Raw genomic sequence first — 21,236 nt, 5'->3', positions numbered from 1 at the left:
CATTCACAAAACCTCTGATTCTTTTTGCAAAAACCAAACCATCGCCTCAAAATAGTTTTACCTGTGCTCAAAACCGAACAGTGTTGTCAGATCTTGAACTAACTGGTCAAAATAGAAAGACTGCTGAGCAGTCATTACACACTACACCAAAATAAAAAGCAAACACAGTGTTGTGGGCATGTAGCTCATGGTGAAATGTTTGTTGATCACATTACAGTATGTATAGCATACGCATTTTCCATCTCCAAAACTGAAGAAAAAAAAATGTCACAACTCTGTGGATTTAGCATTTACCTTTTTTTGCTAAAACACTAAACCCTATTGTCTGAACCAAATCCTCAGTGGCCTGAACCCATTTATTGAATTGGTCATCCTTTTGTCAGAACCTTAAGCACTTTTCACTGAGATAGACACAACTTGCAAACCTAATTATACCCACTATAACACATTTTGCACTGTGATGCACTTGTGTTGCATAAGCGCACGTAGCAAAAGTGAAACTCGATCAAAGCACAGGTGTCTAAACTTACTGTAAACACAACAACTCTAAATTGATCACACTTGTGGCTAATGATGTGAAAAAACCAACAAGCCAGTTCAGAGAGCCCTGGTTGTTGAAGTTTCACTATGGCTAGAAGCAATCAGAGAGGCAGAGGCAGAGTGAGTAAGTCCTGTGGCCTGACCCAGCACGTCGACATGATGCTGTAGATGAATAATTGTACAGTATACTTACTGTATGCCCTTTTTAAGTTGTAATGTGATTCTTATCCATATTTTTCATTCTTTACTACAAGTGTTACACAGAAATTTTGTTTTGTTTTGCAAAATGTATTTTCCTATTGTGAACATAAAGATTTATTTCTACAGCGTTATGATCTGATCATTGTGTTTTCCTTTTTTCTATGTTGTGTGTAATGACTGTTCAGTGGTGTTTTTCATTTTGATTGACTCGGGTCTGATCTGACAACAATGTTTGGTTTTGAGCACAGTTTGAACTGTTTTGAGGAAATAGTTGGTTTTGCAGGAAGAGTCAGAGGTTTTGTGAATGTAGTTTGAAAATTAAGATTTGTGTTTACAGTTGGGAGAAAAGGATGGAGGGTTTCAAGAAATGTGTCTCAGCAATTGAGAAAAACTGTAATATTAGGTACTGTGAATTTTTTTTTTTCATCATCATCCTGAAATTGTTATACAGAAAGTCTACAGCCTAATGCAATGTAAAGGGTAGAAAATGTACTGTATGACTGTACACAATTGATCACGCAGTCATTGAGCTTCACCTGGTCTTTTAACTGGGTCAGACCACAGCACGTCATCAACATCACAGGCTATACTTTTCCTGTTTACACTTCACGTAGTGTAGGTGTCCATTATGGCAGTCACGAAATTCTACACAAATGCGTAAAATATATCTAATGTAATGATCTGAACATTTTAATACAGTAACTTCTTGTCTAAAATCTCTGGATCACTGTAGTATGGACACAGAGAATCTACTGATGTTTGATTGGACTCTTTGTCCTTTCTGTCATGCCATGCACAAAGACATGGTCTGAATGTCAGCAGTCTGAATGTCATCATAAATGATCACTCTTTGTCTTCTTGCATCCTTAAGTGGTTTATATTGGGTTTCACATCATGAGAAACAAGTTTGATCAGTTTTGAGTCATTTTATTTGACAGATGACACATGTTTTATTTGTGTTCACTTGTATTTATGCATTATGCATCACAGTATTTTATTGCATGACAGTTGTGCATAGGGTTTTGCAAGTGTTCCCTTTGACTGACATATTATTATGCATGTCGAACGGGTGTGAGGGGAATCTAAAGGCAGAAGTGCTGGTACACTTCTGTCCTCCTTCTTTCTGTTTCTGCTGTTGTGTGTGGTTTTTGTATTTGTCTTTGTCCTCAAGCCAGTTTAACCTCCAGTTATTAGTTATTGTTATTATTTATTTTTTAGATATTTATAATCTGTTTTTATCGTCTGTGTGTGTGACTGATTCTTCTGTGAGCAGTTGACCACACCTGAATTTCCTTCGGGATTAATAAAGTAAATCTATCTATCTATCTATCTATCTATCTATCTATCTATCTATCTATCTATCTATCTATCTATCTATCTATCTATCTATCTATGGTATTATTGGGCGATTAATACTGAAGCATCCCTGTGTACGCAGAAAGTGGGGAAACTACTGGTTTGATTACTGTTTTTTTTTTTTTTTTTAAGTATCTGTGTTGTCCATTTAATCCTCATCATTAAAACAACTAATAACCAAAGCTGTGATATAAATGTATTCCCTGTGAAATGTACTTTAGCAGAAGTAAGAAAGAAACACTCAAGTGCCCCAAAATTGTAGCCTACTTACTGTAAGTGGGGTTAGTAGTACAAGTATGTACTTAATTATTTCACAGCTGATCTCAATCTGTATCCAAGCTTAAACTAATGATTATTGTTGGTCTATATTAATCTACCTCATATTCTCTCAGTTAGTCAATGTATCATTCTGTCCCTCTCCTTGTAATGAGTGATCTGTTTTATGATCATTATAGTCAAAAGCAACTTTTGCTTATGTCTTGTTTTGTCCAGCCAACAAAATATTCAATATATATCAGGGAAATTAGGACATTTTTACACAAATGTAGCTGAAATCTGCAAATGTGTATGTTCGATGGTCTATCAAAATTGTTCTGATTAATTTCCTGACGACCTGCTGATCGATTATTCGTCTAATTGTTCCAGTGCTAATCTACACACGAAAGAAACAGACAAGATACCCATCTTGCATCTGAATCATTACACACAGTTGTAAGACGTATATGCCACGCGACACCAACACCGTAACTGCGTTATCTACCGCAAACTCATCTCATTTAATGTTTTCATACGAACCACAAACCACCTAAACCGTGGAAATGAATCGCTAATATATTACACATTAGTAAACAACATCCAGATCGCTTCCGCTTGGTCAGTTGTCTACAACATCTGGCGAACAGCAGGGGGAGATCCGGTTAGTTTTTTCCATTTTAAACAATCAAACTAATTCACAAAGAACTACGTGGTGGTTCCGGTTGTGTTTTATAAAATATTCTATATGGTAAAATATCTTTCTATTACAAATAAAACGTTCAGCAATGATATAACACGCACTCACGCTGAGAGTGGTTCCCCCCGTAGCTGACTGCAATGGTACAGTCCACAACACCCGGGTTTCCGCGCGAAAAGACGGCCCGCGCGCCCGAATTGCTTATAAGCATCCATTGCCAGCTCGAGCACAGCCAGGCAGCAACGGTGGAGACGCGCGCTGTGTTTCAACACGGTTTTTAACGGATATCTTTGTTTTTAACGTGGTTTTATCTGTGTGGTCGTACACGTTTTAGCTAGCTGTTGCTTTTTTAAAGAAAAAAAAACCCAACCAAACAATGCCAGCCAAGACTTCCCTGTCTCTGCCTGAGGATGTCAGAAAAAGGTAACGGTTGACGGTTGTAACCTGAATGCTAATAACAGTTGGTGTCCCTAACGTTGATGGTAAACGTTAACGTAGCATCGTGTCTTGTTGCACCGTGTCGTCCAGAAGCGGCAACGGGTTGAAACAAGGAAAAACCCAAAACCCCGCTGCTCTCTCTGTCTCTCTGTCTGTCTTGTCCTCCTCGCCCCGGTTGTCACAACCACTTCACCTTTTGTCTGTGTGCTAGCTGCTGTAGCTAGCATTAGCTTGTTACCACTGGACAGTAAAAGGCAGATGCTGCTGCTGCATACAGAGTTAGCTGCCCCCCCTTACCCCTTCACTGATGGCGGCTTAGCCAGTTAGCATCATTAGCCTGTCAGTGGGATGGAGTAGCAGCGTGTGTGAGTGAGATTTGGCGCCACTCAGGAAGTTTTGTTAACCTGTGTTGTTGCTTTGCTGCTGTGCTCGCTTGCGCGCTGTCACCGCGGGTTTTTTTTTTTTTTTTGGTTAAACGCGATAAAACATCGACATTGAATGTGATGAGTTGTCTCAATTAACCGTGTTTTGACGTGTTCTTTGTCCGCAGGCTGCAGGTGCTGGATGAGGATGGAGTTTCAGACGAGGTGGGTTGTGTATCTGCAATGCATGACATGTGTGTGTGTGTGTGTGTGTGTGTGTGTGTGTGTGTCACTCCTCCAGCTGCACCTCACTAATTGTTAGTTTGGCGCCCCGAAGACCATGATGCATGTTATAAAGTCCACCACGTTGTGCCACATTAAAAAGCCACTCTACGCTTTTTTATTAATTGGATTTCACTTATCTGAAAAGTCAAGGCTCCAGCTGCCTCTAATTGGGAGCATTTTGCCCCAAATTTTGAACCGTGCAAATACATTTTTTATCTACTTGTACATGTGCAACCAGATAAATTGCCACTTTTTTGTTAACACTGATGAAATGTGGAAGGGGCGTCTTAATAAATCTGTTATCTGTCATTATCGGTGGCAGAGCAATGTGTATGAGGATCATGAATGGAAAAGCTTGATTAGCAAGTTGATGTAAGTGGTGAGCACTCCTAAATTTTATGCCTGTGCTCCTAGTAAAAAAAAAAAAAAATTTAAATAAAGTTAGTCAGGAACCTGTGTGTCACTCTTCCAGCTGCACCTCATTAATTGTTAGTTGGTTAGTTTAGCACCCCAAAGACTATGATGCATGTTAGGAGACCCACCACGTTGTACCACATTAAAACCACTCCACCTTTTTTTGTAATTCGATTTCACCTATCTGACGATCTGAATTAGTTCAGTCATAATGTTTGAGTCTGACCATTAACAGACAAGAGAAGCACTATAAAGATGAAACCATGTAGCAACAAGTGTCTGTGCTGCTCTGTGTTTTCTCTGCATGTTTAAAACCAATTTGGTTGTAATGTCTCCAACACAATCACTGCCCAAAGTGTTTAATGTCCTGATATCAACATTTTGAGGGTGGGGTGGGCTACACAATAAAATGACTGCCTTTAAATATACTTGGAATATACACATAGAGCGTGTATGATCATAATTTATATTGGAAACTCATTATAGAATAATTTTCTGTCTGTAGTTTTTCTTGCGCTGTTGCATGATGCATTTAAGGACAATAGTCAGCATGACACTCAGAAATAAAGCAAACTTTATAAACGACTTTACTTTTAAATGTTCCAGGATAATGTGAAGGAAAAGCTCAAGTTGGTGCAGGATTTCCTGCATGATGACGCTCAGGACCAGTTGACCAGCCTGGAGGAGAAGATGAAGAGCTCAGAGATCTCAATGGTCAGTGCCTCCTTCAGTTATCTAACCAGAAGTTCACAGCTCAATGTTTTGTCCTGCGATGTGACGACGTCCCATGTGCTTTCCACAGGAAGTCTACATCACTAAAGTAAAGGCCTTGCTGGGAAAAGAGCTCAACCTTGAGAACGGCTCCCATGGCGATGGCGTGGAGCAGAATGGAAAGACGAATGGCTTCACAAATGGCTCTCACAAAGACGAGGATGGCGAGGACGCGACCATGGACACACAGGAGGATGAGGAGACGGTCAAATCACCAACCGCTACTAAGGGGAAGGGTGGACGCAAGAGCAAGGCAAATTCTGACACCAAAAGTACGTTAAGATTTATTTATTGTCAAATATGGATCTCAAAGATGGCAATGACACAAATGAAATGGTTTAAACTGATGAAGGAAATTTGAATCTTCTTTGTCCTTTGCAGAGTCTCCAGCCAGCAGCACCAGGGTTACAAGAAACAGTGGGAAACAGCCAACCATCATGTCAATGTTCTCTAAAGTGTGCGTACATGTGAATTAATTGTTTTATCTTATTCAAGATTGAAATTTGTAACATGCAGTTCTCTGAATTGAGATGTAATAATAAATCTGTCCTACAGTCAAAAGCGGAAGTCAGAAGATTTGAACGGAGAAGCTACGAACGGACAAAGTGAGCCGAAGAAAGAGGAAGAAGAAGAGGTTGAGGAGGTGAAGCATTTTTTTTTAACACTTGTGAGATTTTTCAGCATGAAGCGGTGCTGCCGTTCTCTGGTGTGTAACGTTGCACAAATTCTCAAATCTGTTGTAGACTCGGGAGGAGAAACGTCTCAAAGTGGACTCTAATGAAACGTAAGTTTTCCCTCTGAGCTTTATCACTATCATTCATGTTCAATAAAAAGAAAATACTAACACTTTTATCTTATACAGCGCTGCTGCTCCAGAGGAATCCAAGAGTGAAACTGTTAAACCAGTTTCTGCTGCTAAGGTAATGAATTCTGTCGATGTCGCAGCAATACAATATTTTTGTAAGCATCACATGCCCAATGTGTCTAATGTTAGTTTGTCTTTTTTTTTTATCTTGAAGAATCCACCACCCAAATGTCCAGACTGCAAACAATACTTGGATGATTCAGACCTCAAATTTTTCCAAGGGGATCCTGATAATGCGGTGAGGATCATCAAGGTTACGCTCCTCAATATGGGAGCTTTCAAAAAGAGTTTTATATATTTGTGTTGAGGAGAAACGTGAAACTGTTTTTCTTCGCCTTCAGCTGGACGAACCTGAGATGTTGACAGACGAGCGCCTCTCCTTGTTCGACTCTAATGAGGACGGATTTGAGAGCTACGAGGATCTGCCGCAGCACAAGATCACAAACTTCAGGTGAGGAACAGCTGCTGTCCTGGTTCGGAGGAACAAAATATTCTTAAACTCACTTTTTATTTTGCAGAACCAGAAGTTGTTTTTTTTCTCAGTTAAGGTATAAACACTTTTGTCTCACAGTGTGTATGACAAGCGTGGCCACCTTTGTGCGTTCGACGCTGGACTGATTGAGAGGAACGTGGAGCTCTACTTCAGCTGTGTTGTCAAGCCCATCTACGACGACAACCCCTGCATGGATGGTATGAAAAATATAATCACTATCATGTTTTTTTCTCTTCTATTTTATCATCAAAACATGTTTTATAATTTTCTTTTAGCCTCAAAAACACATATTTATCTATGTGGGTCTTTTTCCTTGTACTTTACCAGGTGGCGTTCCTGCAAAGAAGCTCGGACCCATCAACGCCTGGTGGATCACTGGTTTTGACGGTGGAGAAAAAGCTCTAATTGGTTTCACTACAGGTATCAAAGTATTTTTTCCCTCTTTCTCTATTCAAATTTTTTAAATGCACCTCTCCCATGTATCAATGGCTAACATCAATTCCTTCTCTCTCCAGCCTTCGCCGACTACATCCTCATGCAGTCGAGTGAGGAGTACGGTCCCATCTTCGCTCTGATGCAGGAGAAGATCTACATGAGTAAGATCGTGGTGGAGTTTCTCCAGAAGAATCCCGACGTCAGTTATGAGGACCTCCTCAACAAGATCGAGGTGACGAGTTTTGAATAAATCAAACAAGATCAACTTCTGTGTTATTTGATTTCAGTTCACTGCTTATGTAAAAGAAATCATAGACATTTAGTTTTGGACATTTCACAGCAGGATCAAACATACTTAAACATTTTAAGAAATTTATTTAGACTGATTTTTATTATGAAATCAAATCCTTTCAGTGCAGATATGATATGACTCAATCATCTCTCAAGTAAATGTATCAAACATTTGTTGGTTTGTATTCATAAAATGCTCTTGACATTTCATTACTTTTAACACTTTTACAGTGAATTTAAAGTGACAAAGGGAGACAAATGTGTTTGCAAGTCGAGGTAGCTTTTTGCTTTTATGACTCTGACCGGCTTCTGCTCCTCCTGCCCTCAGACCACCGTGCCACCTGCAGGACTAAACTTCAACTGCTTCACTGAGGACACGTTGCTGCGCCACGCCCAGTTTGTGGTGGAGCAGGTGGAGAGCTACGACGAGGCCGGCGACTCGGACGAGCAGCCCATCATCGTCACTCCCTGCATGAGAGACCTGATCAAACTCGCCGGAGTCACTCTAGGGAAGAGGTACAGAGAAAAGAAAATATGATTAGATGTGTTTTTTTTTTTTACACTGTCAGATGAAAGTAGTCAAAGACGTTACACTGTTAACATCACATCAGCCTAAAACTTTAAATGCTCACTTTGTAGCAGGCTCCATCCTGTTCGTCTAACCCGAGTTACAACTCCTCTCCCAGATTTCTGGCAGCAGCTCCTTTGCAACAGAGATGCTCCAGGATTTTGATGTTATCCTTCTTTTCTTTCTTTCTTTTCTTTCTTTTTTGTTTCATTAATTTTTGCTTATATTCCTGTCTTTATGCTCCTCGCTCCTTGTTCTCCCCAATGTCTAACACTCCTTTGACATTTCCTAATGCAGCATGCTGCTGTACTGGTAGGTAGGCCTCGTTGTGAATGCATCCTTAGCTTGTATGGTGGTGTGTTAGTGTGAAGCATTTAGAAGCTACATGGACCAAAAAAAAAGAGCATTTTTTACCAGAGTTCACGCTAGAGTTTTTATCGCTAATAATTGTCATTTTGTATTTCTAGATTTTGGCCTTTACATCGTTGTTTAAGTTTACATGGGGAACATTTTGAATTCTGGCCATAAAACACCAGGGTGTGTGGACAAGTGCCCATCGGTTTATTATATAACATAAAAATATATATCGGGTAGGATGCTTTAAAAAAAAAAAAAAAATCTTAAGTATTTGCATTAATAGTTCTCTAAAATCTTTATAGATCCTTTCTTTAAGTTCAATTTTTAATTAACTTTTTGTGTTATTAATAAAAAGTGCATTTTCAGTTTAAACTTTATCTTGATGCGGAAGTGTCCTCAAAGAATAAAACTCAAATCTTTGACCAATTTCCTCCGTGAGCCCTGAGATGCCATTACTGAAGGTGGCACTTCAGAAACAATAAATATGAATTAATTTTCTAGGTAAAAGTCAAATGCTTGTAACGCCATACTGTGAAGATAATAATGCTATTTAATGATCCTATAATTCTTAATCTTGAGATTATCGTCTTGGGTTCTAGGTAAATTTTGGGGAAAGTTGCAACAGCAGCTTCGTGTCATTTAGACCGTCAGTCGTAACTCGTTGATCGTTTTCTCTGCAGGCCAAAATGTTTGGACAGAACTTTTTTTTGTCGTCTTGCATCTAACGGGAACTCTGCACTGTTACATCTCGTCTGTTTTTTGTTTGCTTGTTCCTTTTTGTTGCATGGCCTGATGCTGTGGTGTGTTGAAGGCCAGGGGCTTCATACTGCCATTGCTCCACATACCATCAGGTGTTTTTTATGCCAAACCCAGTGGACCTCTGCCTCTGAACACGGTCTTTGTTCCCCCTCTGACAGGAGAGCCGCGAGAAGACAGGCCATCCGTCACCCAACCAAGATCGAGAAGGACAGCAAGGGGCCGACCAAAGCGACCACCACCACGCTGGTCTACCAGATCTTTGACACCTTCTTCTCTGATCAGATTGAGCAGAACGATAAAGAAAACGGAGCCAAGAGGCAGCGCTGCGGCGTCTGTGAGGTGAGTGACTCAAACAATTCGGATGCACATTAAGACGTATGAAAGCGAGGGTATTAACTCATCCTCCTTAAAATGTTTTATCTTCAGGTTTGCCAATCTCCTGACTGTGGCAAGTGTGCAGCTTGTAAGGACATGATCAAATTTGGAGGAAGTGGCAAAAGCAAGCAGGCCTGTAAGCAGAGAAGGTGAGCACGACACTGCAGTGACTATCTTTAACCTGTAGCCTATTTAAAACTTATTTCAGTTTCATCTAAACGGCGATAGTGGTGTGAAAAACATGACTCTCGTTCGTTGTGCAGGTTTTCTACCCAGACGTAGTTGTAAACGAGGCGATTCGTTCTGTAAAAGCTGCTCTGAATATCTGCTCTGTTTAGTTGCTTCATACTGGTTGAGATGGCTCGGTACATTTGCTTCTGTCGTCTTTAATTCCTTTTTGTCGATATCATCCGAAACCCCAGATGCCCAAACCTCGCAGTGAAGGAGGCTGAAGATGACGAGAACATCGAGGAGGAAGACATCCCAGTGACGAAGCCCAAAAAGCTTGTTAATACCAAGAGGAAGAAGCAGACCCAGTGCAAGCTGTCATGGATTGGAGAGGCTATTAAGGTATTTGAGCTTAATCTAATGCAGTTTTATTTCTGTGAAACATGAGAAAGCAGCATCGGGTTTACATAAAGTATCTGTCTCCCTCCTCCTTCAGACTGAGGGAAGGAAGCACTACTACAGGAAGGTCTCTGTGAACGACGAAGAGCTGGAGGTCGGAGACTGTGTCTCGGTGTCATCAGAAGATCCATCCACTCCTCTGTTTCTGGCCAGGTAGAGATCTGCAAACTGAAATGTTTAGATTCAGAGCGCTTCATTTGTACCAGAAGCGCAATTCAGTTCTTACAGTCTCTGACTCAAACAGGAACTAAGCAGGATTTTCCCGTGGCTTTGCTTTTGCATTTTTACCTTAATTGAAACGCTCAGAGTAATTGTGATCGTTAACTACATGACTTGTGACTTGTTTCGAGTGAGAACGGAGGCTCTCTGCCTTCTACCTGGTGTCTCATGGCTGAAAACCACTCCTCTGTTTCTGGCCATGTAAACTGAAATGTTTAGATTCAGTTTTAGAGGTAAATTCATGCAAAACCACTGATGGGCTTTCCTGTCGAGGGCAGTTTTTCGGCAAGCAGTCTCTGCATTTGCCTCTAAAACAACTCCGTAGCATAGCTCTGAGTGGCTCGGCTCAGTGGTTCTAAAAATAGCTTGCACCGACAAATAAAGGTAATGAACCTACTGCAAAGACTATAGGGATTATGGCAATGGGCCAATTTACCCAATTGTTAAGCTATCCCTTTTAGACTACACAAATACACATGTATGTTGTAAAATCGTATAAGTTATATAACATTATCCACTGCTCCACTTACTGCTTTTTCGCTGGTATTTGTTAAAAACAAATGCACATGGCGAGGCGGAGGGTTGGCAAAACGGTGGAAAAGCGACTAGACTTGCATAGTTCCTCTTTAACAAGACAAACATTTATACACATGTGTATAAATGTTTGTCTTGTTAAATGTTCACATGTACATTCTCAAACAGGGGAGCACAGTATGTGGCAAGTAAGGAACTAAAAAATGCAAATAAGCTTGAGTAAGAACCAACTTAAAGGAAAATTAAAAACAGTCGGGTAAATAAGTGTCATCAAAGAATGTGAATGTAGATTTCTAATGATTTCCCTCCCCTCCCCCCTCTCAGGATCACCTCACTGTGGGAGGATAACAGTGGAAAGATGTTCCACGCCCACTGGTTCCACCGTGGGATCCACACGGTGCTGGGCGAGTCCTCCGACCCGCTGGAGCTCGTCGAGGTGGACGAGTGTGAAGACATGCTGCTCAACTACGTCCAGGGCAAAGTGAACGTCTCGTACAAGGCCCCGTCCGACAACTGGTTCATGGAGGTATAATAAATCGACTTAATGGCGTGGAGGGGAGGGGGTAATTTGCATTTCACTGCGAGCTTTCCCTTGACGCCATGGTGACGTTTGTGTTGCAGGGTGGAATGGATCTCGAAATCAAGGTGATTGACGACGACGGGAAGAGCTTTTTCTATCAGTTCTGGTACGACATTGACTTCGCTCGCTTTGAGACGCCTCCCAAGACCGCTGCAACCGACGACTGCAAATTCAAGTGAGCGCCATCCCTTCATGTCGCTGTTGTTTCTCCAACTTTATTTATTCTCTTCTTAACCTTGTGCATAATCTTTCCTTTTTTTTTCTCCCTTTTTTCATTCAGGTTTTGTGCCAGCTGCGTCAGGAATAAACAGAAGGACGAGCGGGAAACTCCCCGTGCGTTTGAGCCCCTGGAGAGAGAAGACAACGACTCCAAGGCTCTGTACGCTCTGGCCTGCTTCAGGGGACAGCAGTTCAAGGTGGGAGACGGTGTCTACCTGCCTCCTGACACTTTTCATTTCAGGTGAGCGCCAAGTCATCATTCCCCAATTCGCTCAAACTTGTACAATGATGGAAAAATGTGTACGAAGCTCATCGTCTCTGTTTCGGTTTTCCCAGTGTGAAGCCGGCGAGTCCAGTGAAGCGCTCCCACAGAAAGGAGGATGTGGACGAGGACCTGTATCCAGAGTATTACAGGAAGTCCTCCGACTACATCAAGGGGTCGAACCAGGACGCTCCTGAGCCGTTCCGCATCGGGCGCATCAAGGAGATCTACTGTCTCAGACGCAGCAACGGGAAACCCGACCTGTCGGAGGTCAGACTACGACTCTACAAGTTCTACAGGTGAAACTGGATTTTAAAAAAATGAACTGGTTGTGTTTTTAAATCCAAAGTCTGTATCAACAAAATGATGCTTAAGTGTCATTTTGTCTCCTCGACTCTCAGACCGGAGAACACTCACAAAGGCGTCAAAGCCAGTTACCACACGGACATCAACCAGCTGTACTGGAGCGACGAGGAAGTCAGCGTCAGCATGACCGAGGTGCTCGGCCGCTGTCAAGTGGAGTACGGAGAAGACCTGAACGAGTCGGTCCAGGACTTCTCCAGCGGTGGACCGGACCGCTTCTACTTCCTGGAGGTACTTCTTGTTCATTTAATCTTCAGATAGCTGCTATTTATCTGAATAGAATAATGGCAAATCTATAGAACTTAAAATGAGGGGGGTGCACCAATAAATTAAAAAGTTTAACTTTTTATTAAATCATTTTACAATATAATGGAGAAAAAGGAACAAGAAAGAAGAACAAGGAAGAAAGTGCACAGACGGAAAAATGTACGCAGATATATCGTTACACAGGGAAAGATATAACAATATGTATATAAGCGGTAGGTCCAGGGTTTAGAGTTACTTCAATCATTTTTGTTCTGTTTATCCAGTCCACTCTTGTCGAAACAGGACTAAACCATTCACACACTAGTGTACAACAAGACTGAGAGAGCACATCAAATAGGACAGGGCACTGTATTCAAGCAAAAAATAAAAAAGTAAATAAATAGAAAAATAAAAAGATAAAACAGAGCACAAGTTGTGATAGTGTCGCTTATTCAGGATGAGCTGTCCATTTCCTCCATAATACAGTGAATTTGTCCATGTTCAAGTTCAAGGAAAAAGTCAGTTTTTCCATGTTATATTTGTTTTACAATTGCAGTCCACTCTTCTTTAGATGGAGACTCTTTCGATAGCCATCTTCTCGTAATAGCTTTTTTACCAGAGACCAACATTATTTTAATCAAATAATTATCAGTAACACTGATTGTACCAATACCACTTTTAAGTACTTGCATTTGAGTACTCACCGATACCGAGTAGTTACGCCATTACACAAAGTTGCTTTAAAAAAATGTTTTTCTTCCCACAAATTCATCTGTTATTTGAACAACATTCCTCAGCATGTTTTTCTTGTTAAATTTGTGTTTGTACTCCAGTGAAACTTGTGACGGTCACTCATGTACAACATTGTCATATAGCCTATTGACATTCAACATTAGTGCTTTTATAAACATGGCACTGTCACATTGCTGTCTGAAATTTAACAAAACAAAAGTGAACTCCTTGTATTCTGCGTCGTGTTGAGATTTCAAATGTTTAATTAAAGAGGAAATTAAAGTCTGATTGCTTTCCCGCATTATCGGTGACAATTTTGAGTACGAGTACTTGCGCCCAGTATCGATGCATCCCTACTTAAAACTGGTAAATCTGCAACGCTAATTTGCAAGTATGGCCTGGATTTCAAATTCTGTTCTCACTCTTTTTTCTTTTTTTTTTCTCCACTCTCTCAGGCCTACAATGCAAAATCAAAGAACTTTGAGGACCCTCCAAACCACGCTCGCTCAGCTGTTCATAAAGGCAAAGGAAAGGGCAAAGGGAAAGGTGAGAGTTCAGTGAGATCAAAGACAAATATTAGATTCAAACTGTTTTAATGTCTGAAATCCTGATTGAATGATCTTGTGGTTCTCTAGGTAAGGGCAAAGGAAAGTCATCGGCCACACAGGAGCCACAGGACGCTCAGAATGAACCACAAGCTGCTAAAGTGCCTAAATATCGCACACTGGATGTCTTCTCCGGCTGTGGTGGACTTTCTGAGGGCTTCCACCAGGCTGGTAAATGATTTATGTTCAGTTTTTTCCTCCATAATAATCACAAAATATATCCTCTGATCCTCAAATGTTGACATGCACATGGCTTCTGGCAGAGATGGGGACTCGAGTTTGCAACTCGAACTCGAGTCGCACTTAAGTCGCACCCACAGAGACTTCAGACTTGACTTGGACTCGTGCCCAAAAGACTTCAGACTCGACTCGGACTCGTGTTTTGAGACTCGTGAACAATCTTTATTTTTTTTGGCTCGTACCTCCCTCCTGACAGGACGACGGACAATCTTTTTTTTTTTTCTTTTTTTTTGCCGATAACGCACCACTAGCGGAGCAGCGCCACATGGCCGGTAACGTTATTCAGATGGAGGTTAGATCTTCATATTGAACTCCTACAGAGTGCAGCCAGACACCAGTGTCTAAAGAGAGAGGAACAGCAGAGCTCCTCTGACAGTGCAGTCAGCTGCTGCGGGTGAGTGACAGGTGACTGTGAACTGGCTTTTTTTTTTCTTTTTAATAGGGGCACCGTCCGTAGCCTACATGCACAACGCCCGTTTGTTGTGAAACTTTCCTTCACGGGGACTAGCTGCTGAATAACGGGCACATATCAGGCTACTGTAGGCTAAATCCTCCTGTTTATTTATGTTTTTGCTGCGAAATATGACTGAAGGCTCGTATGGAAGTCTGGACGTGTCGACACGCCTCCATGAGTTGACGGAGCTAATTAAAAAAATAATAACAACGATGCGGATCCAGAAAGGTTTTGCTGCACATAAAGATGTGAGCTATACCACCCAGATCTAATGACCTATAATTAACAGCCTAAATCATTTTCCATGTTGTTCATCTGGGTTTTCTGAATTCAACAAAGCAAAAAAGAGAGAGAAAAGGCCAGTGCAGAGGGGCAGAGCAGCCTTGATTCTTTCTTGACTCAGAATACAGTTTCCTTTAAAGGAAAGCTTTCATTGTGTGTTTTCTTCATATTGCATTGCAGTATCCTGTTTAAAGTGATCATATAATAAGCAACTTATCAATACTGTATAAAGGAGTGATGATAACCTACAGTAAATACTTTGAATTTCTTAGATATAGCTGTGCAGTATCCTTAGTAGACCGGGTAGCAGCAGATGATAAAGGGTCATTACAACCAGAAGAGACAGACTTTTATTTTTTTGAGACTTGACTTGGACTCGTGACCAAAGACTTGAGACTTGATGAAGTCTCACCCCTCAAAGACTTGAGACTTGACTTGGACTCGTGACCAAAGACTTGAGACTTGACTTGGACTTGCAAAAAAAGACTTGTGAACATCTCTGGCTTCTGGTTATTTATTTATCTGTAGGTATCTCTGAGACTCTGTGGGCCATCGAGATGTGGGAGCCTGCAGCTCAGGCCTTCAGGCTCAACAACCCCGGCACCACGGTGTTCACCGAGGACTGCAACGTCCTGCTGAAGCTGGTGATGTCCGGAGAGAAGACAAACTCTCTGGGCCAGAAGCTGCCTCAGAAGGGCGACGTGGAGATGCTGTGTGGAGGACCGCCGTGCCAAGGCTTCAGCGGGATGAACCGCTTCAACTCTCGCACTTACTCCAAATTCAAGAACTCACTCGTGGTCTCTTATCTCAGGTCGGTGTCCGTCTTGGCATCATGTAATATCAGGTCCTCCGCCTGTATGCAGCACTCACAATGAGTTCCTCTTTTCCTTCGTTGCAGTTACTGTGATTACTACAGACCAAAGTTTTTCCTGCTTGAGAACGTGAGAAACTTCGTGTCATTCAAAAGCTCCATGGTCCTGAAGCTGACCCTGCGCTGCCTTACGCGCATGGGCTACCAGTGCACGTTCGGCGTCCTCCAGGTGAGTTCAACTACTCTGTATTTGGCCCCATCTACAAATACAGTAGTTTAAAATGGTGCTTCCTTGGATGGGCTCTGGGCCTTAATCTCTGTGTGTCTGTAGTCTACTGAGAACCACCAGGTGCTGCAGGATTTGGCTGCATCAAATTGAGCTGTTGAGAGTTCATTTTATTGTCATTCATAGTACATTTGCATTTATTAGAATTAAATTATGAAAGACACAAGTTGCAAGACAGAAAATCACTAAACTCAAACCAACATTTCCAATAAATATATATACTGTATATAAAAAATTATGATAAATAAAATCCTAAAAGAGATTTATTATGAAAAAAACTGATGCCTAAACATTATATTGCACATTATGCCTATGTTTTAAAGTGCACTTAAGAATGTAAAAACCTGATAGCTGTAGGGTAGAAGCTCTTCTTGAACCTTGTATAATTTCAGGGAGAAACTCTGAGATGTAGAACAAAGTGAAGTAAAGATTCACTCATCAGCTTCACTACATGCTTAACGTGCGTGCTGCGTCCTCCCTCAACAGGCGGGTCAGTACGGCGTCGCCCAGACCCGTCGCAGGGCCATCATCCTGGCTGCGGCTCCTGGAGAGAAGCTGCCGCGCTACCCCGAGCCCCTGCACGTGTTCGCTCCCAGAGCCTGTTCTCTGAGTGTCGTGGTGGACGAGAAGAAATTCGTCAGCAACGTCACACGGTAAATTAAGCTCCCTCTGTCTTCAAACTATTGATTTTTGTAACATGTAAAGCCAGTCGCCCCCCAGTGGGAATGTCCTCAGACTAAAATGTCCTCTCTCACTACAGAGGTAATGGCGGCATCTACAGAACCATCACTGTCCGAGACACCATGTCCGACCTGCCAGAGATTCGTAACGGTGCCGCTGCACTGGAGATTTCCTACAACGGAGAACCTCAGTCCTGGTTCCAGAGGCAGATCAGAGGGACACAGTACCAGCCCATCCTCAAAGACCACATCTGCAAGGTGAGTGGTGCTCTCACTCAATGATCAATGACATCATCATGTAGTTGTGTAGTATTGCGTGTGTGTAGGGATGTGAAGATGACTTGTTTTCACAATTAATTGCGGTATTAAACGCCACAATTAATTGATCGTAAAGATTTTTAAATGCAGTCACTTTCTGAAAAAGATTATGTTGGAACCGTAAAGGAAGATGCACAGATACTGGTCCGTTACACTGAATTGGTGGGAATTTGAATGTTATTGTGTCATTTGTAATTTAAAAAAAAAAATGATTAAAATAAACTTAAACATTTGGTATAGATGACAATTAATGACTTGCATTTCTAATCTCTTAATATAAGACCAGTTATTAATCCCCCGGGGGAAATTCAAATATTTTGAAATAATATGAAATATTCAATTAGATTTGGACTATATTTGATTTTATACGTTCATAGTATTGTGAAATTTATTGATGCATAATAATCGTGAAATTTATTGATGCATAATAATCGTGAAATTCATTGATGCACAATAATCGTGATACCGATTTCTGACAATCGTACTAAGAAAATCTATAATTGTGACATCCCTAGTTGTGTGTAACAAGAGATGTGTGACCCTGTTTTCTCAGGACATGAGCGCTCTGGTTGAGGGTCGTATGCGTCACATCCCGTTGGCTCCCGGCTCCGACTGGAGGGACCTGCCCAACCTCGAGGTCCGGCTGAAAGACGGCACCATGACCAAGAAGCTGCGCTACAGCCACTCGGACAAGAAGAACGGACGCAGCAGCACCGGTGCTCTGAGAGGAGTTTGCACTTGTGCAGGAGGTTTGTGGTTTAGTTTCCTGCTTGAAATCGAAGCTTTTTTTTCCCCCATTTCTATTAGTTGCATCTCTAATGTTTTTTTTTTCTCGTGCATCACACAGGGAAGCCATGTGAGCCTCAGGACAGGCAGTTCAACACCCTGATCCCCTGGTGTCTGCCCCACACCGGCAACCGCCACAACCACTGGGCCGGACTGTACGGCAGGTTGGAGTGGGACGGCTTCTTCAGCACGACCGTCACCAACCCTGAGCCCATGGGCAAACAGGTACATCAGCTTTTTATTAGATGAGTCGGAATAAAAAGAAAACATTTTCAGACCTGGGACAAAAACCTGAACTTGGTACATTACTGTGAAACGTACTGTATCTACACAAAAACCTAATTTAAATAGTAAAGGAAATGAGGTCATTGGTTAATATTTACTCTACTCTAAATCCTTAACCAACATCCTTGTATTTTCATTTCCAGGGCCGTGTCCTGCATCCGGAGCAGCACCGAGTGGTCAGTGTGAGGGAGTGTTCGCGCTCTCAGGGATTCCCAGACACCTACCGCTTCTTTGGAAACATCCTGGACAAACACAGACAGGTAAAACCTTACACACTTCACACATGTTTCTGCTTCTTTGGAAACATCCCTCACACACCGCTTCTTTGAAACCATCCTGGACAAACACAGACAGATAAAACCTCACACACTTCACACATGTTTCTGCTTCTTTGGAAACATCCCTCACACACCGCTTCTTTGAAACCATCCTGGACAAACACAGACAGATAAAACCTCACACACTTCACATATGTTTTTAACAGGAGCAAAAGATCTGTCTATACGAGGACAACGTTTTATTGCTTATAACAGAGCCAGAGACTAGCATCCCTAGGTTGATGTCTATAAAAGAATTTGGTACCTATTCTGGATATAAATTGTGCAAAAAACTCAAATTTTAAGCTAGAATTATTCTCCTCAAAAAGACATGCTGAATAGATTTGATTTCAAATGGAACTCAAAGGAGATTAAATATCTGGGGATTCGAATACCTAAAAGATCTATCCAAAATATACAAAAGCAATTTGTTAGATCTAAAGACTGATACATATTTGCACTATTGGGGGAAAAATGGATTGTGTACATGTCCAAAAGAGATGCTCATTCATTGTTCTTCTAGACAACATACAGGGAGACCTATACATTCATTCATTGTTCTTCTAGACAACATACAGGGAGACCTATACATTCATTCAGACATTATACTGGTGGAGTTACAAATACAAAGTACAAAAAAAAAAAGGTCTTGGGATATATGACCTAATGCGATATGCAACATCTGTGTCGGTGTTGACCAGTTTTTATTCAGATGAAATGATAATTGATCAAATCACTCTTGACCCATCAATGTCTTTCAGCTTCACTCAGTTTATTTTGACTGCAGCAGGAAGAGCCACTGTCCATACACAAGTGAATTGGTAGATGTGGAATTTGTTGAACATAAAGAATTGCTACGTGTTTCTCTAAGTGGCTTTGACAAACATTAGCTTTAATAAAAATTCATGTTCAGACTGTAAATGGGTAACCGCTGAGATGTAACTGTGCCCTCAAGTGGCCAGAGAAATCTTTCAGGATTCAAAGCTGCTGCTGAAGAGAAAGAAGCCATTTTGTTCAGTTCAGTGTCTCATTTTAACTTTTTTTTAATTTTATATTTTTATTTCATAAACTCAGCTTTGAGCCGTCACACATTGTGTTAACTAACTTGTTTGTGTTGCTTCCTCTCAGGTTGGAAATGCAGTGCCCCCTCCACTCTCCAGGGCCATTGGTCTGGAGATCAAGAAGTGTGTCATGGAGAGAATAAAGGAAGAAAAGGAAGAAGAAAAAACATCAGGTATCTACCTTTTTCTCTCTATTGCATCTTTTTTCCCTGGTTGACTCTTATCATTTCAATCTGCAGCAAACTTGGTATAAATATCTTTATTCCTCTCCACAGAGAACATCAAACAGGAGAAGATGGAGGTCACCGACTAGTCCTCGTTAACCTTCCCAGCAAGAGTCGGTTCCACGATAAACCCTGGCGCTGATGTGTCGGGGCGGGAGAAATCATTTCTTTTAAATAAGCTGGCGGCTTTCAACTGTGTCACTAAGTGGCCACCATGGACTTTTCTGTGCAGTACCGTTCCATGTTTTAAATGTGCTTTTAATCATGTTGATGTTGTTGGGAAATGTTCACCTAACGTGGAATAAATTGTATGTAGTTTTTTATATGTAATATTTCAAATAAAGCTCTTATGAAATCGTTTTTTTCTTGACATGTGAGAGTTTAATTGTAGTAAAACTAGATGTTAAACTGAGTTGATGAGTAAAGACTGCAGCTGGAGGAGGAAACAGTGACTCAATGTATGGTTGTTGGAAACTCTTTATCGCTACCATCAAGGCTTTAATGGCTCTTATAATGGGCCACTGATTGTGTCTTTTGATGTCAACTGAGTATTTAAAGCTCTACATGTTGTTCAATTTAAATGTACTGATGTTAATCATCAAATATTAATGTGCAGCAGTTCAGAAAAAGCACAACATGTGAAAACCGGCACATCAAAGTGATCAGAATGAAATCCTCCTCTTTACATTTATGTTAATGAGATGTGTTGTGTTTGAACCCCTTAAGTAGATGACTTATTACGGCTCATTAGACACTGAATGTGAATTTCATATCTTATCATTGTGCAGTAAGTTGTGAGTCAACTCAGAGCAAGGATTCCCAAACTGTAGTGCACAACAAGCTGCTGCTGCTAATGAAAAGGGTGATGCTATAGTGTTAAATTTTACTAAAATAAATACACTACTCACAAAAGGGTAGGGATATTTGAGCTCAGGCCTTTTAAGTAGAAGGATGCTTCATCTCAAACAAAAGCTAACAGTGGTGTAGCACAACAAAAATCTCAAAGTCTCAATAACTTGATCATTTTGATCAAAGTGTCTTGGTCTTATGATGTCAAAATTTGAACATGGTGGAGAGGCAGAGAGACGAGAACTGTCTATAAACTGTCATTGAACCAGAGCAAGCCGATGATTTAGTTCAATGACAATTGACCCACTAAATCAGACGGTGCTTGTGATTTTTGTGGTTAATCACCTTGTAAGAGAACAGCATGTTATTCAATAAGGGCTGAAACATTGAAAAACTGCATTCAAAAGTTTAGAGAAGGTTAAATTAAGTTCACCTGTAAATGTTATAGTGCATTTTAGGTGCATTCTGAAATGTAATCCAAAAGCCAAACATCCCTAACTTTTTGTGAGTAGTGTAACTCAACTCAAATGGGTTTAACAGTGTGATTGTAACAAGTAAAATTAAAGAAAATCTTTTGTAAACCTGAATTAAAAATATTTTAATAACATTTTAATAGAAAATAAGCATTAAAAAATGTACCCAAAATCCAGTTGATAAATAGACTACCTTAAAAAACTGACTTAACAGTATTTGTTCCAGGTTAATGAAAACTGCACGTCCCTGTGCGTCCAGAAGATGGAGGAGTCCCTCTCTTCTTCTAGAGTTGCCTCCATGTTGTCATGAACTTCCTTCAG

At 41.0% G+C, this 21,236-nt stretch overlaps 2 protein-coding genes across 2 annotated transcripts in view; both read left to right on the top strand.

The window, feature by feature from the left end:
• Positions 1-21,236, top strand: part of cUnh16orf89 (chromosome Un C16orf89 homolog) — a 302,917-nt gene that overhangs the window by 169,504 nt on the left and 112,177 nt on the right. The gene's annotated exons all lie outside the window — the stretch shown is intronic.
• On the top strand, positions 3,309-19,879 carry dnmt1 (DNA (cytosine-5-)-methyltransferase 1). The gene is made up of 34 exons (XM_083977190.1): positions 3,309-3,472; positions 4,038-4,074; positions 5,155-5,262; positions 5,351-5,591; positions 5,701-5,776; positions 5,875-5,962; positions 6,063-6,103; positions 6,182-6,239; positions 6,339-6,422; positions 6,526-6,635; positions 6,756-6,874; positions 7,005-7,097; positions 7,193-7,344; positions 7,732-7,919; positions 9,246-9,426; positions 9,514-9,611; positions 9,885-10,032; positions 10,127-10,242; positions 11,167-11,368; positions 11,464-11,597; positions 11,703-11,882; positions 11,978-12,202; positions 12,305-12,497; positions 13,700-13,790; positions 13,880-14,020; positions 15,354-15,636; positions 15,724-15,865; positions 16,409-16,575; positions 16,683-16,860; positions 17,474-17,669; positions 17,768-17,931; positions 18,135-18,251; positions 19,437-19,542; positions 19,645-19,879. Exons 1-34 carry the CDS (start codon positions 3,426-3,428, stop codon positions 19,680-19,682), a joined length of 4,542 nt encoding a protein of 1,513 aa, XP_083833316.1. The 5' UTR covers positions 3,309-3,425; the 3' UTR covers positions 19,683-19,879.

Source organism: Trachurus trachurus (assembly GCF_905171665.1).
Source record: "Trachurus trachurus genome assembly, chromosome: 8".
NCBI classification, from domain to species: Eukaryota; Metazoa; Chordata; class Actinopteri; order Carangiformes; family Carangidae; genus Trachurus; species Trachurus trachurus.
This window is presented reverse-complemented; position numbering and strand designations above follow the sequence as displayed.

What these genes read in the sequence shown, in the direction of transcription:
- dnmt1 (XM_083977190.1), top strand. Translation starts at nt 3,426, where the DNA reads ATGCCAGCCAAGACTTCCCTGTCTCTGCCTGAGGATGTCAGAAAAAG. An exon ending in TTCGTCAGCAACGTCACACG is followed by an intron (nt 16,576 to 16,682) that starts GTAAATTAAGCT and finishes CTCTCACTACAG; the next exon opens with AGGTAATGGCGGCATCTACA. An exon ending in GGAAGAAGAAAAAACATCAG is followed by an intron (nt 19,543 to 19,644) that starts GTATCTACCTTT and finishes TCCTCTCCACAG; the next exon opens with AGAACATCAAACAGGAGAAG.